Source organism: Camelus ferus, chromosome 18 (assembly GCF_009834535.1).
Source record: "Camelus ferus isolate YT-003-E chromosome 18, BCGSAC_Cfer_1.0, whole genome shotgun sequence".
Classification (NCBI taxonomy): Eukaryota; Metazoa; Chordata; class Mammalia; order Artiodactyla; family Camelidae; genus Camelus; species Camelus ferus.
Genome location: NC_045713.1, coordinates 32,906,756 through 32,923,961, shown reverse-complemented (window position 1 = coordinate 32,923,961; position 17,206 = coordinate 32,906,756). Strand labels below are relative to the sequence as shown.

The 17,206-nt window shown below is 41.1% G+C and overlaps 1 protein-coding gene across 1 annotated transcript in view; it reads left to right on the top strand.

The window, feature by feature from the left end:
- The first annotated feature begins 2,206 nt into the window (after positions 1-2,206).
- ACSM4 (acyl-CoA synthetase medium chain family member 4) overlaps positions 2,207-17,206 on the top strand; it is a 20,914-nt gene continuing 5,914 nt past the window's right edge. Inside the window, exons 1-7 of the mRNA XM_006177291.2 lie at positions 2,207-2,319; positions 5,668-5,917; positions 8,367-8,577; positions 9,064-9,271; positions 14,096-14,239; positions 14,830-14,986; positions 16,877-16,956. Coding sequence (XP_006177353.2) covers positions 5,717-5,917; positions 8,367-8,577; positions 9,064-9,271; positions 14,096-14,239; positions 14,830-14,986; positions 16,877-16,956 — 1,001 coding nt within the window. The 5' untranslated portion in view covers positions 2,207-2,319; positions 5,668-5,716. The remainder of the gene's footprint in view (positions 2,320-5,667; positions 5,918-8,366; positions 8,578-9,063; positions 9,272-14,095; positions 14,240-14,829; positions 14,987-16,876; positions 16,957-17,206) is intronic.

Genomic DNA, 17,206 nt, shown 5'->3' with positions numbered 1-17,206 from the left:
CCAGCTAATGGTCCGAGCTGCATATCCATATTTTCCCTGAGGCCTCCTGCATAACAAGATCCCTGGTGTTTATCACCACTGGAAGAAACCTTGGCCCTTCCAAAAGAATCATTAGAGGGCTGGTGGCAGTTTAATGGTGGTGACTTACTACCTTGCCTTCCTAGTTAATGCAAGAGGCACCTATATAACAGGACACCTGTATAACCAAGGAAGAAAGCATGGAATATATACTGCCCCTTGCTCAAGGGAGAATTCAGCGCTTACAGTCCAAACAAAGAATTCCGAAATCTCAGAGAGGCTCAAAGAGCTAAATGAATCCCAAGTGACCATGGTTGAGTGACTCTGCCCCAAATTTTGGGTGAAAGCACTAAGGAGAGGGACTATCTGAGAAGTGGAATTCAGACCTAAGACACCCTTGGCACCCCAACATGACACAGGAGAGCAACTGAAAGTGTCCCAAAAAGGTGCTGAGGGGAGGCTGGAAGACTGGGGTGCCTTGCAGTCAGGACTATAATGAGCACTACTCAACCCTGGTGGCTATAGAGCAGAGAATTATGGGGACAATTCATCGTGGATGCAGCAGAAGGGTGCAGGGGATCAAAGATCAGTGAGGCTTGCATCTTTCAGCAGGAGTACCATGATGTCAAAGACTATGGACCAGATTCTGTTCCCTGATACGAGGATGACACATCAGCTCTCTGAACTCGGTACCATACCCACTGGAGATGGAACGAGAAGGTCAAGGTATTGACTGAGTTTAGACTAAGAACTGGCCAAATTTAAATACTAAAGTGATGTAGTCAGCAGTGACTACATCAGGTGTTCTGTTCTTAAGCAAAATGGAAATTCAATAATGAAAGTAATAGTAGCATTACAGAGAAATAAAATTATATTTTCCACATATCTGAGTTTGTAACTGTATAGTTCATGCCTAGAAATAATTTATAAATTTTTCTGATTATAGAAATACAGCAGTAGATGCTTATTTAAAAATATGTATAGTACTAGAAAATATAAGAAATAAATTAAAATGAAAATATATAAAATAAATGAAAAGAAAAGAAATAAAGAAAAAAATGAAAATCATAATCCAACTGTCCATGCATATCATTGTTAATATTTTAGTGTATTTTTCTCAAAGTTTTTTTTATTCATCTGCATATTGTTTTACAAAATTGGGATCATGTTCTATCAGGCTATCACCGAACCTGTTACATTAAAACTTAGAAAGACCCCATGGCACAGAAAGATATAAAACATAAAAATAGAAACAATAGCATGTCAAGAAATTCATTTTATGTTAAGAAGGGAGATTCTGGCAGTGCTGTGCTGGAGTGGGCTATTTCCAGCTCACCAGAGCCAACTGTATACATCTCTTCCCAGCTCTTTGTTCCCAGCTTAGTGACATCACTCTGGTGGGTAAAAAAATCAGCCATGGAATCAGTCATGATGGGAGTATTTGCACAGTAGAAATTGGCGGATACAGCTGATCGTTGAACAACACAGCTTTGAACTGCGTAGATCAACTTAACCTGGATTTTTTTCCATAGTAAACATTACAATACTACACCATCTGCAGTTGGTTGAGTCCGTAAATGTGTAACCACACATGTGGAGAAACAATGGATAATGGGGGGGGGGGGTTCCCCAACTACAAATTAAACAGGGATTTTCTACCGCTTGGATGGTTGGTGTCCCTAATCCCCTGCATAGTTCAAGGGTCAACTGTACTACAAATCAGGGCTTTTTTGTTTTTTCAACAAAAAGGCCAGTTGTTAAATATTTACCAGCACACAACTTCCCTTTAGGGCTAACATGTCCTCCATCGTCACGTCATCCCTAACTCCTGCTGCAGTGCACCTCGGCATGTCCTTGATCTTGGTATATGCCACAGTAATCGAGCATGCCAATGTCCTGGGTGACTTGACTATCTTGTCAAGAGGCTCTGATCATAGTTCACTTGAGTAGTATGAATCTTGATATCATCAGCTCCACGGATAAGAATAATCGGCCAACGTGGTGGAGCTTAGCTGTTGTTTGGCACAGAAACATAAGAGGAGGTTGCACCTGCATTTCCTTCCTCCTCCCCAAACTGTATCTTACAAATTGCTGCCCCTTTAACCACAGGTTGTCCAGAGAAACAACAGCTCTCTTCCCAGCAGACTGGGATCCTCCCAATTGCACACTAGAGACTCAGGGTTACGATGGCATAGACGCCACCAAAAGAAAAGAAGGAAGGAAGCAATTTTCTGGCAGATACAGAGCTGAGTCTTTGTGAAAGAGCTGAAGGCCCTTCTGGAGCAATAACACCATTTTCTGGTAAGGAAAAAAAAATGCATGTGGTAACAAGGAAGTGACTTTAGTAAATGAGAACTTGTGAAAGTATATTTAAATCTATAGAAAGTGGTAAGAGAAGAGTCACATTGTCTTGCCTTAACAGTATAACCGCAGACCCTGGAGATAAATGTCTCTTTGATGGGAAAATGGACAGTTCTCCTACTTTAGGAAAGTTGGTAGAAATATAGCAAAAATGTGTGATAGTATTTTTTTTTCATTGGCTTTGGAGACAAGTGCAGGTTGGAATTTGTGCTACTTACTAGATGAATGGCCTTTGGTAAATTGCTCACCACCTCATGCCTCAGTCATCTTATATGTAAAATGAAATGCCTGCCTCCAAGGGCTGTTGAGAGAATTAAACAAGATATTGCTGGGAAATACTTAATGCAGTGCTTAGCGCACACTGCTGTTCAAGCTTCCCCTAACACACTGGAAATAACTAAGACTTCAGAAATCACCTAGTTGAACTCTCCCTTTTACAGATACCTTCTAGAGATCTTTTGTTAAGCGTATTTATACACAGATTTCTAGAGAGATAACGTCTTGACCCAAAATAATCAGTAACCCTTAGCTTTGATCCTGGAATCATATTAACTTCCCACAGAATCCTAAGTCAGGAAATAGGTCTCTTCAGGGCAGAATGGCAGCTCTTCAGAGCTTCATGGTCACTAACAATCATGTTTGCATATGCAAGACCTATTTCACTCTGTCTATGCCCATAACACAGGAAATGCTGAAGCATATATTCAGATCAGATCTGTTTATGATATAGCTTTAGATTTGTTGATATGTTAATTCGATGATTTAGTAAGATATGTAAATTCTTCCATGGAGATATGGAAATTAAGAACGATTCATGAAAAAAAAATCATTTTTCGATTTGGAGAAGATGGAGAGGAAATTTACATTACCACTATCCACTATATTTCCTGCACTGTTCTTTCTAGGAAGCAAGAATATTCCAGGTATCCCATATCTGAAGAGTCTTTTTAATTCATCATTAAACTGGGATCAAGAAAGTTCAAAATACAGATGTAAGTGAAGGCTAGAATGCTTCAGACTGATAGGAGCACATTTCAGCCCCAAGAGCCTGGAGCACAGTGACAGGGCATTAAAAGAGGCAGAAGTAAGATGTTGGTGGCTCCAATCCAATACTTTCCGAGAGTTTTTTGTATGTCAAGCAACTAAAACCTTCTGCCATAAACAGTTCTGAGGTCTGATTTTTAATGTGCAGCATTTATTGTGTCCTAGTCATATACCAGGCACTGCGCTAAGGCACTCACTTAAACCCCACAAGTAGCCAAAGTAGAGGATATTATCATTACTCTCATTGCTCAAGATGAAACGAGGCTTGGAGAAGTTAGCAGCTTGACAAAGGCCATCCAGAAAGACAAGTGTGGATGCAAGTTAGCGTGTGGTCGGCAGGTGCGTGAATGTGTATATGGGTAGTGTATGTGCATGTGAACCTGCACGTGTGCATGCGCGTGTGTGCATGGTGTGTTTAGGAGGATGAGTTCTCGCTTTCGGCAGAATGCTAAATCATGAATGCTAAATTATTGCCTCCTCTCCTCCCCCTCGCCTCCTCTTCGTTACTCTTGATATCTCCAGCACCCTTCCAGAAATTTGCCAAAGAAAGGCATGCTCGGTCTTCTTTCCACCTGGACATAATAAAAACTTTATACCAATGATATTGCCAAAAATAGCTCTTCCTGGGTTACAGTAAATTTGCATTTGCACCAAGTGGGCCTCTCACTTTTCTAGACGTCACTTTGAACAGCAAGGAGGGTTTGGTGCACTCTACACCCTTTGTTTAGTGTGCGTGTGTTGTCACTGTGCTGCAGACCCAGGCAGTTACAGATTCTTTGCACCGGCAGATTTCTCCACTCCATGCAAGGCGACTAAGTAGGACTGAAGGGCTAAAGGGTGAGGGCGTCAACAAGGCCATCAATGAGAAACCTTTACTGAAGACGGCATCACGAAGGAAACTGAAGAGCAGAGAGAGGAAGCGGGCGGGCTCCGAAGTCAGATCATACAGGGTCCAAGCTTGCCTCTGCCACCACGAGATGGATGACTTTCAGCAATTTACTCAAGTCGATATGGGCCTCAGTTTCCCCATATGTAAAATGGAGATAATAATAACACCATCCTCACAAGCTTGTCGTGGATAATAAATGACATCAGGAATGCAGAGTGCCTGGTTACAGCAAGCACTTAATAAACGTTGGCTTCTGCTATTGAAGACAGCTCTATGAGACGTGTTAAGTGCCAAGGATGCAGTACACAGCCTCTACCCACGCCACCTTGGTAGGTTAGGGAGACAGAGCACGTATGTTAAAAACAATAGCGTTAATAACACAAGGTAGGCAGCTGTTGCATGAGTAATATCGTGCATGTTATGAAATTCAAAGGAAGACATAAATCACAGAATTAGAAAAAAAAAATGTTAGAATGCAGATGGCAGTCCAGAAAGGGAAGGTTACTTTACCATCGTCACAAAGCTAGTTTTGAAAGAGTTGAGAGTCAAGTGCAGGTCTCCGGATTCATACTGTAAGACTGTTTCATGGAACTATGCTGCAATGGTACTAATGAAAACAATCTTAATCTTGACAATAGCATTTGTTAACATTCTGAAGGCACTTATTACATGGTAGGCATTTTATACACATTATCTTATTAAATCTTCATAATAACCCGAGGAGAGAGGTACTGCATTTTCCCCCATCTTACATATGAGAAAATTGAGGTACAGGAAAGATAAGTAATTCTCCCAAAGCTTACAGTCAGAAAACGGCTGAGCCAGGATTTAAATCAAGGTTTCTAACCAGTTATAATGAAGACCTGCAGGAGAGAGGAAGATGGGGTGGGCAGAAGCAAGAGGAATGACAGACCAAATCTTAGTGGTGGGAATGGACATTCATGAAAAGTGAGTGGGCTGCTTTTAGTGGAAGAGGAAATTCAAGTAGAATCGTTAGCAGGTATGGTTAGAGTAAGAGGCAGACAGATGGAGGCCTTGAATGTCAATCCAGAGAGCAAGTGTTCTTTTCAACCATGGTTTGGTTGGGGCAAAGGTAGGGACAGAAGATGGGAGCTTGACTCTATAGTTGCGGGTTGTTGTGTTTTTAAGACTAACCTGGTCACGGACAGAATGTCGAGGGAGAGTCTGGTGGCAATGAGAATGGCCAGTGGCTAACTGGCTCAGTGATGAAGAAGGATGGGGTGTTTCTCAGGTGTTCCGCAGCTTCCTGGGGGCACACAGCTACCAGTACACTTCCCAGTCACACCACAGAGTACCGGGAGAGGCTAACACTCCCCGCCCATCTTTCCCCACAGTCGGCAGTACTTCCACATCCACATACGCTGACAAAGCTCTTCGGGAATCATGAAGACTTTTTTCCACTCCCAGATGTTCAGACTCATCTGGCTCACCAAGCCATCTGGCCGGTGCTTTCACAGAGATCACCAGCTTTGGGTGCCTCTAACTCTGGATGACTTTGAAGCCATAAATCGCTGTGAGAGATCACTGCCTAAGAACTTTAACTTTGCTGGGGATGTGCTGGACCAGTGGTCCCGAAAAGAGAAGGTACATGATGGGCTTCCCTCAAATGCTTGGTGTCCACCTATCTCTCAGCCTTCTATTTCCTTGTTCTGTGATCCACTTTTAATTTGATTTTTTCATCCCTCTTGGTTTCCTTTGTTTGTTTTCCAGTTGCCCTCGTCTCTCCCCAGGGAAGATCTTTGATCCTTAACTACGAAGGGCTGTCTTTCTCTGGAACCTCCTCTGTCCCCCTCATCATAGTCACTCACACAGTTTTGCCTCTTTCCCTTTGTTTTCTCCAAGTTGCACATAGCAGCTCTCTGCTCTTGAATCATTTGTTTGGGCTGGTCACCGGCTTACCAAAAAGCAGTCATTTGAGCTTTGGTTTTATGAATAGTCATTGTTGGAGCAATTGGAGAGAAACAGAGGTTGAGAAGAATAACATGGTAAGCCTTACAAAGTGTTTAGTGCAGCCCCAGATCAAGGTCCCTGCTTACTGACTGCCACCCCCTGCCAGGCACTGAGCTAAACACTTTACCTATTGGTGCTTCAGAAAATATACTAGATATCCAAAGTATTAAATAATGTCAAATCAATGCTTTCTACTAAATAGAGGGGAAAGTCTTCCTTTAAATCCATTATCTTTAACAGCTCCCTTACACTTGCTAAACTCTCTTTTGAACAGAAGGAGCAAATTGAAGTTGAAAATCTCTAGACGAAATTTAAGAACATATTGTGTTTTCAGTATAGATATTTATTTTTCAGGAACCCATTATTAGCAAAGGGTACTGATTTTCCCATTACGGTGGTAATTAAATGCATTTTAATCTTCTTAAGTAAATGCACACAGGTAAAAGTGAGTTGATGTGAAGAAAAATACAAAGAACGATAGTACAGGTGTAGACAGATCTGGCAAAATGGTGATACTCAAATGACTAAAGATTGAGAAATACTAACCTATATACTATTTCATCAAATCCCCATCTCCACCCTGGGAGGTTGCAGATAAGGAGCTTAACCTTTTAGAAGCCATCCAAGGTCACCAGTTCCAGAGGTAAATGAACCAGCTCTTGATCTTACAGAGCTTTCGTCCGTAGGACAGGGACGCATCTGTCGTACTGTGCATATGACGGAGTCGCCTCAGATGTGAGCACAATGCTGCAGGGACACAGAGACATTGCAGAGAAGGGGGAGCTAAGAAAGGTTTCACAGAGGAAGGGAAATGGAAATTGGGCTTTGAAATATTTTCCAACCAAGGAAGGTAAAAAGAACATTCCAGATAGAGGAAGAAAGGGGGAGTAAATTCCCCCCCTCCCAGGTAATACATAAAGCAGAGTTTTCGCAGGACACATGACTCACTTTGTATCAGCTTCCTCTAGAAATAAATCAAGTTGATGCTCCTCCCCCAAACACCCTCCAACTTGTTCTTTGTTAACTATAAAACCTATACTTCAGCCTTTCGGGTGAAAGAAGATAAGTTCCTGGCTAGTACATCTGTTAGCGGATAAAGAGATGCCGGAAGTAGGAAGTCCAGCAAAAGCGTGGGTCCATGCTTGTTGGCTAAGAAGGGATTCTCAGCAGAGGCAGAGAAACAAAGTAAAAAACTGCTTTACTGCTCAAAAGGAAGAGAGACAGGGAAAAGGAGAACGCTTGAGAGGGGAGCTGCCAACCAGGTTGCCGGATGAAACAGCCCTACACTCCCGCCCCCTCATTGGGCCGTGAGGTCTTTTACTGGAGGCCTCAGCCATCATCATCTTTATTTCAGTGGTGGGAAAGCCAGTCACCTTCTTGTTATGGGTTCTTTCCTCCTGCGGAGCTCAGCCCTTGAACAGAAACCTCGGTGGGAAAGAGGCAAAGCAAGAGGTACTGGGTTATGTCCTTGGGATTAAGGCAGCCGCTGAACAACCTTAATGGAACATAAAACATCCTGTGATACAGCCATGTCCTGGGAACCAAGTAATCAGCGGTGGGATAAGAGAAACATCCCGATTTTTAATAGCCTGGCACTTTCTTCTCCTTGTTGATAATCAGCCGGGGTCAGCAAACCTACCTAATCACCTCGCTCACATCCATCAGGGTTTGGGGATAGAACAGAATCTATCCTACACAAGAAAGAAATTTATTGGAAGGTTATGGGATCACTTGCAAAATTGGGTTGAAAGCTGGAGGCTTAGCGTGGACAGGAACCAGGACGGAGGCATAGGTACCAAGAGCCCACGGAAAGGTTTTGCTCCAATCATTTTCCATCTTTTGCTTCTTCTCAGAAAACTCAAAATCAGGGAGAGAAGGTGTGATTGGCCCAACTTGGCTGATCAGGGAAGGATGAGCACCCTCAGGGTATGTCTCACCAAGGCTGTGTTCAAGCGGAGAGCAGCAGTCCCCACAAGGGCAAACTGGGGTGCTGTTACTGGGAAGTCATGACAAATGTCTTGTCTATTTGGTGACCACTCATAGTCACGTCTCCTCTCTTCCCCATGTGCTCATGCATGCCCAGACAGGAGAGAGACCGGCCAGCCCAGCCCTGTGGTGGGTGAACGGCAAAGAGGACGAGGTGAAGTGGAGCTTTGGAGAATTGGGCTCCTTGTCCCGAAAGGCTGCCAATGTGCTCACCAAGCCCTGTGGCTTAGAGAGAGGAGACAGAGTGGCCGTGATCCTGCCCAGAATCCCAGAATGGTGGCTCATAATCGTGGCTTGTATGAGAACAGGTCAGTGCTAATATTTAACATTTCTAAATCTTGCAGAAACAGAGACAAAGTTGAGATTTTTCTGAATTGTTCGTTCAGACTGAAGCTATGATTTCAAAGGACAGAAAAATAAGAGTTGAAATTAGAAGCAATCCTGATGCAATAATAATAATAACTACTGTAAGAGGTAAATATTATTGTGATGTTCATTTTGGAAGAGAGGAAACTGAGGTTCAGAGAGGTTAAGAAGCTTGCCCAGAGTCACACAGCTAGAAAGCTATGGAATTGGGACTTACAGAATTAGAGCCAGAGACTGTCAGAGTCTGAAGCCAGTGCTCTAAGGATGAACAGCATCCTTTGAGACATCCCTGGGACCAAGGCAAGGGAAGCTGAAGGCTCATTTCTGAAGCTCCTCCCCACCCAGGCACAAAGCCCAAGTTTCCACAGTCCATGGTTTTACTTAATGCTCAACAGTTCTGTTCAGCTCAGGGCCCTCTCATTTCCCAGGGCTTGTCTTCATGCCGGGAACAACCCAGCTGACAGCAAAAGACATCCTCTATCGGCTGCGAGCGTCCAAGGCCAAGTGCATTGTGGCCAGTGAGGAGGTGATCCCGGCAGTGGAGTCCATCATGTCAGAGTGTCCAGACTTGAAGACCAAACTCCTGGTGTCCCCACACAACAGGAGTGGGTGGCACAGCTTCCAAGAGTTACTTCAGTGAGTATTTTGCCCTACGTCATCTGCAGTACCAGCGGTAACACCAATCACAACTACATCTCAGAGTCTCCTTGCCTCCAAGGACTCAGCATACTGTGGGTTGATCTAGGCTCCTTCCTAGAAAAAAATCAACTAATAAAAGGTTTTTAAGGACAGAGAAAGGGGATGTAGCTCTGCTTCCATTTCCCTGCTTCCTTCTGTGGACTGAGATTAGTATACTGCCCGGCAAGGCCTTTGCCTAACTCTGGCCTCCGTTTTATTCCTCAAACATGGCCCACCTCAGGGCCTTTGCACCTGCTATGTCTTCCACTTGGAATGCTCTTCCTCAGGCCTTTTCACAGTTGACTCCTTCCTGTCAGATTTCAGCTTGAACGTTTTTCCTCAGTGAGGCTGTCCCTGACCGCCCTATCAAGAGTAGAGTTCAAAGCCTCTCTATCATGTCATCCTATTGTTTTCTTCATAGTACATCAGTATCCAAATAACATATCCATTCATTTATTCCTTTATTTGCCATCTATTTTTCTCCTCTACAGTACAGGTTGGCAAATTAGGGCCCATGGGCCAATTCTGGCTGGGCGTTCCTTTTTATAAATAAAGTTTTATTGGAACACAGCCACACCCATTTTTTTTTACATATTGTCTATGGCCGCTCTCATCTTACAAGAGTAGAACTGAGTCGTTGTAGCAGAGAACCTATGACCTACAAAGCCTAAGATATTTACTCTCTGGTCCTTTAAAGAAAAAATTTTGCCAACCCCTTTCCCAAACTGTAAGCTCCAAGAAGGCAGAGGCACTATCTGTCTGTCTGATTGATCAGTCTATCCCCAGTTCCTACCATTTAGTTGGGGCTTAACAAATACTAACTGATGAATGAATAAACAAAACAGATCACTTAACCTCAGTGTTCCTTATATGTAAAATGGGGATAATTATGCAGCACATATCTCAAGTGTTGTTTTGAGGGTAAAATAAACTAATATGTGAGAAAGTCCTTCCTAAACTATTTTTTTTTAAAAAAAAAGAAGTCAAATGTTGTTATGGTATTGTCCTTCAAAGAAATGTTTAAACACTCATGTTGTTTTTAAAAAATTCTTCCAGAGAAGTTTATAGAAAGAAGACATAAACCCCTTAATAAATGCAGTTTCCTTTGTTGGAATGAAATTTTATCTTACTAATTAATGTAAACCAAATCCTATTGGTCAATCCCAAAATTCTCTCCAGGGCTGTGCCAGTGAATCCTGCTTGTGTCTTTTATAAACTGTGTAACTTTGAATAAGTCTAGTAACATCTCTGAAACTCTGTATCTTTTCCATAAAATGGGGATTAGGGTAGTAACTACCTCATGGGGTTGTAGAAGAATCAAATGTGATGAAGCATGTGAAGTGCTGAGCACATGCCTGACACAGACTAATCACTCCATAAATAGTACAATAATTATCATTACTATTATTATCCTCAAGTTAATAAAGTCATTCAGCAGTGCAGTGATTCCCTAAGGTAGTGGTATCCAGATTGAAAATGCACATAACTCAGTAAAATATTTTTTAACACATTCCCCTGATACGTGTAGATTTATTTATACCTTATATACATGTACTTTAGTGCATCGTTCACATATCAAAAATAAACATTTTAACGAATGAATTAAAAAATACATATAGTTTGAAGTTCTTCTATTTTCTTCTCCATCCCAGTTGTCCCGCATGTCCCCTGGGCAGCAGGCACCCCCACTTCTAAGACCCCTGTCCTGAACAACTCTGCAATGTTCTGCTGAGTCCCCAGGAAACTTAAAGTTGCCACAAAATTCACAAAAAGCAAAGGACTTTGAACTCGCGTGAATTTCAAATCCAAATTTCTACATTTGGGGGGTATTTTTCAAGATAAGGGGAGTCCCCACTTCAAACAAACAAGCTTTGGAGGATCACAACTCAAAATAGGCCATGGGTTCTTTCTCTAAAACCTAAGGATAAGAGCTGTCATTGCCAATAGCTGGCCAGTCTCTCAGAAAACCACGCATAGCAGTAACGAGGGCTAATTTTGCTTGGTTAGTGTCAGTCTCCTAGTAGTTCATTTTAAGGCCTCTCACCTTCCTTCTGCCTTCCAAGGATAGAAGCCTGTGAATACGTTCCAGAATATTTATAATGGGATGGGGAAAATGTGAAAATTATGGGTCAGACTGATGTTTCTTTTTTCCTATTCTAATGAAAAGGACCCTTTCCTGAAGGTCTAGAACCCTGGTTTCTGGTCTTAAGGGGACTGAAACAGTGTTCCAGGCAGAAGAACAGCATGAACAAAAATATGGGAGCAAAAAATTCCTAAGGTGTGCAGGGTATGGACAAGCGAACAGTTCTGGGTGTCTAGAGAGGAAAATACGAGGTTGAGTGGAGGGCAGAGGAGCAAGCAGACGCCAGATGATGGCCTCCCATATGATAATCTGACACACATACTAAATCTTTAACTTGACCCTATAAATAAGGGAAGCCAATGACAAGTTTTAAGAGGGACGTGTCAAGGTCAGTTTGGGGTTTTAAGTAGATTTTTCTGGCAACTATATAAAAAATAAATTTGAGAAGACCTAAACCGGAATCAGAGAGACCATCTTGCTGGCTAATCTAGGGGAGAGAGGATGAGGTTCTAACTCTTGTCTCTGGTGAATGGGATTGAGGGAAGGCCACACACCAAAGGGGAAAAAAAAAAAAAATCCAAAAAAGACGTAACTCAGGTATCCAAAGAGAGAGAGATAAGTCAGACAATGGAAGAAACGCTGCTTAAAAATCTTGTCACTCACAGACTGTAATGTCTTCTTGTTAAGTAAAAGGAAAAAATGAAAAGCCTTATAGAAAATGTTTCCATACTACATTGAGAAGCATTCAAATATAAGAGTTGGGTTTTTCATCTGTTTGTTTGTATTAGATGCTGTGAAGAAATCCCCCTTTCTCCAGCCCAACACATACCAACTTCTCCCTATATTTATACTGAAAAAAATCAATACAATTGAACGATCTCTTTTTATTTGGTAGGGGGAGGAGGAGGCAAGTTACCAAGAAATTAATATTTCATGAAACTATGTTTTATAGTATAGTATGTGTTTATATAGTTAAGCCTCACTGTTTTACAGGTTCAATGACTGTCTTATTCACTCCTCATCAAGATGAATTTAAAATGGTCTCCTCAACCCTGATTCCTTCAACCTGGGATGTTAAAAATGTGATACATGAGTCTCAAAAATTCTTAGGTGCTTTACCAGTTATCCAATACTGAGTAACAAACCAACCCAAAACTTAGTGGTGTAAACAACAGTCATTTCACTTGCTCATGGTTCTGTAGGTTAAAAGTTCATGCCAGGAGAGGCAGTTTGTCTCTCCATCAGCTTGACTGGAGCTGGAGGATCCAAGCGGGTTTGGTAACAAGTTTGAGACTTTGGTATTGGCCGTTAGCTAAACAGCTCACTTGTCCCACATGGGCGCTCTCTCTCTAGCAGGACAGTATGAACATTTTTATATGATGGTTGCATCTCCAATAAACCTGAAAACTCTCTTGAGGCTTATGCTGAGAAGCCGCAGAACTTCTGCCAGATTCTGTTGGTGAAAGCAAGTCTTCAGGCCAGCCCATATTCAAAGAGAGAGGACACAGTCTCCACCCCTCAAGGAGGGAGTGGCATGCTTGTACGGGGATGGAAGGAATCGGTTGGGGCTGTCTACGCAGACAGTCTTACACAGATATTATTATCAGTTAAAACGCTCTTGGCTTCAGCTATAGAAGACCCAAATAAACATGGCTTAAACAATATAAATGATTTTATTACATCACAAATCAGAAGCATAGAGGTAGAGTGGGATGCGAGATGATTCAATCAGAGGTTTCCTAAAGTTGGCAATGGGCCCAGATTCAGCCATGCCATCCTCAGTGAGGATGATAATCTCCCTTGTGGTCCCAACATGGCTAAGGATAGTTCCAGACATCATGCACTTTCACAACAACATCCAAAGGCCAGAAAACAAGATGGGTGGGACGTGAGAAGGCAGTATTCCTCCTTCGTGACTCTTTTCAGAACAAGAAAACGTTCCATAAAGCCCTTAAATCTCTCACATAACCGCATCACGTTCTCATTCCTAACCCAGTAGCTGGTAAGGGAAGAAATTACCATGATGGGCTTAAACTAGTCAAGATTCACCCCTTGGAGGTATTTAGGAAAGACTCCCCTGAAGCACATGACTGCCTGATACCAGAACAGAGTATTATCAGTTCAAGGAAGAAGAATGGGATGCTATTTGGTAAGCAACTGTGTCTGCCAGTAATATTGAAGATATTGAATAAAAAGTACTAATAAGTTTGATACAAATACCAAAAGATCTTCCTTTAAGTCATAAAAACTCCTTATTAACAACTTAAAAGATTCAATAGTGATTTTTAAAAATTCATAGATTTTAAAAAGGCACTTAGGGGAAAATGTTTAAATAAATAAAAATTTTTTGTTTTTATTGACATTGAAAGTTATCTTGGCTGTCTATTTGGCCTACAGGGAGGTGGAACTTTAAAATAAGAGAGAGAGAAAAAAACAATTACCAAAGGGTTTCAGTCAGCTATATAGAAAAATAAACAGCATTAGCGTAAAAAAATAAAAATAAGAGAGAGAGTGCTATGAATTGTTCAATCTTAGCAATGATCTGCAAAATTCCTCTAAGATTTCTTGAGAAATCTCTCAGGGATGCTTTGGACTGGATTCTGTTCCATTAACTATCTTCTGGTACCAAGAGGGAAGAAGTAGCAGAGCTAAACTGGTCTGCTACATTCAGCCACCATCTTGGAGTCCATATTTTGCAGAACCGCCCCTGCAGAGCACAGCTGTGTGGAGACAGGAAGTCGAGAACCAATGGCCATTTATTTCACCAGTGGGACCACAGGCTCGCCCAAGATGGCCCAGCACTCTCAGAGCAGCCTTGGAATTGGGTACACCCTCTGTGGAAGGTAGGGAGGAACACACTGTTTTTGCTAAATTCTCCCCTGAGCTGCCAACATGTGCATCTAGTTGCCTCGCTGGCCCCTCTACTTGGATGGCTGTTAGATATCTCCAACAAAACATCTACAAAACAAAACTCTTAATGTCCCTTACCCAAACTCGGCTCAGTAAATGGCACCATCTAACCAACCGACCAAGCAAGAACTTAGGGACTGACCTTGATTCAGTTCCCACAACAGCAAGTCTGGCTCCTCCTTTTTGCCAAGTAAATTTACCAACTCAGAAAGGCCTTCCTAGATATCCTAAAACTATCACATTATTTTCTTTTCCTCACAGCACTCATCACTATTTGAAATTATGATATTTATTTATATATGCATTTTTTTGTATGCTCATGCACTATGTATCTCCCTGAAATAAGGGCAGAGAACTGGTCTATCTTGTTCGCCGCTGTTGAACAGTGCTTATCATTTAATATTTGCTCACTAAATGTTTGTCATGTCAATGGACAAACTCAGAAAATCATGCCAAACCCAGCCTCCCACTTGACTCTCAGACCACCCAAGATTCTGAAAAACTGCTTCTCCATATCACTCAGGTACTGGCTAGATCTGAAGTCCTCAGACGTCATATGGAATATGTCTGACACTGGCTGGATCAAGGCTGCCATCGGCAGTGTATTTTCCACCTGGCTTCAGGGAGCCTGTGTCTTTGTGCATCGGATGGCTCAGTTTGACGCTGACACCTTCCTAGATGTAAGTCACCACTTTTAATTACATATATCATTAGGTCCCTCTCTTGCCTTCCCCAAAACCACAGAGAAATGATTCCTCAGAATACAGAGCTTCTTAGACTTATGAAATTCATTCCTTTTTCAGAAGCTAAGTCTCCAGGAACTTGGCTTTTGACTGTATTTAACATAGTGAAGAAGAAACACCCACAACAGTCTTAGGCATAAAGTCCACTCTTTGTGCTTCAAATTGTTCAGGATTTGCTAGCATCACTAAATCTGCGTCTGCTTAAAACTCTGGTTCTAAATAACAGATTAGAAGTCTCAAGTCTAAACAAATCTTTGGTTTCTGATTAAGTGAAACAAAGACAATAAGCTGATAAATCGGAACTCCTGTGCAGAGAAGGGCGAAGGTGGTATCACCTTTCTCCCAGTGCAGATGCTTTCCTTCTTCCCTCAATCTGTGCTTCTCACTTTGCTAATTCTCAGAACTAATTGTAATGCTAATTCTTCTTGAAATCAGGCATGCCCATCCTTTTCAGCCAGCAACAGCTAGGCTGAGATATCAGATGGCTCCAATTTCTTCAGCCGTTAGAAAAATGTGATTCAGGCCAATTATTTTCAGCCATAAATATTCAATCAATTTTAACAAAATACATATTTTTAAATAAATACCACACCTATGTGTAAATAAAAGTTACGCTCATCCTGTTATTTTGCTAACTGATTTGATGAGATGGTTTGAGGGTCGTAACAGAAATGTAAAGTAACGTAAGAACTGGGATCTCTTTATCAGATTTACAAAGTGACCTGAAGTAGATAAGTTAACTTTGAAGTTTCAAAACTAACATTTGTAAAATAAGAATATTCTTTTTTTTATAAAGTATTAAATGTTTTATAATACCTAAATAGGAATATTTAATAATGTATTAAATTAATATAATATCATATCATATCTAATTATATAGCTATTAGTATTCTTACTTAATATATTAAATGACTATTAAAATGAGAATAATAGATATTAAAATAAAATATTTTTTATAAAAATTAAATATTTCATAATATTTAAATAAGAATATTTTACATATCTTTGATATATATTCATATAGTTTATTTAATAAAACATTAAGTAAGAATGTTTAAGAATATTCTTATTTTACAAAGGTATTTTCAGTGTTATAAAAAGCTTTATGGATTTATACTATTCTTAATTATATACATTTATTAAGAAAGTTGGAATCTAGGGAAGAAGGTACACATAACAGAAATGCTCATCTACAGAGCAAAAGTTATTCTTCATCTATGACAATCCAGATAGCCTAGATGTCTTGAGAGCCTTCTCCCAAATAAATTTAATACAAATTGTCAATACATTAAGTGGCATAGTAGAACCTCTTCAGAAAGAAGATCTGTAAACATTAGCATTTCTCTAGATTTAAGATGACTAAGTCATTATTTGATTTTAAGGAGCTGGAAGTACAATAAGTCCAGCAGATCTTAAACAATTAATAAAAGGCCTGAAAATGCATCCCTTACTTATGCATTTAATCAGTCCACTCAAAAGGATTGATGTCATTACTGTACGTGAATATATGGGCAGGGAGTTTCAAGAGTCTACCATGGAAGATGATTTGAATCCCAGAGGGAGAATAAATCAGTTCATACTTTGGGATTGTTCTCAATTCACTTTTTGCTGAATTTGATGTGTATGTCTGTTGTTACATATACACATTCTTTCCAATAACTGGAAATTTCCAACATAGTCGCTAGTGACAAGGGATAAATATTTGCTTCCTTATTGAGTGACCATGAAATGAGCACAGGTTAGTGGAATAAGAGGTTGTAGACATCAGCTCCAGTCGTGGCCTTTGATTAGCCACTTCTGACATCTGTTTCTTTCTCCATCAACCAGACGCTTACCACTTACCCCGTCACGACCCTGTGCAGCGCTCCCACTGTGTACCGGATGCTTGTGCAGAAAGACCTTAAGAGGTACTTGGGCAGAAATCACCATTTGAACCACAAACACAAATTATAATCCAGCATCACAGGTCTCCCCTTGTCGGTGCAAGACAGCCCAGAGTTTCTCAGTCTCACCACGGTAGACATCTTGGACCAAATAATACTACATCATGGAGTGCTGTCCTGTGCACTGTAGCACACTGAGCAGCATTCTATCTGGCCTCCACCTGCTAGATGGCTGTAGCACCTCCCTCTCCATCTGTGGTGATGATCAAAAATG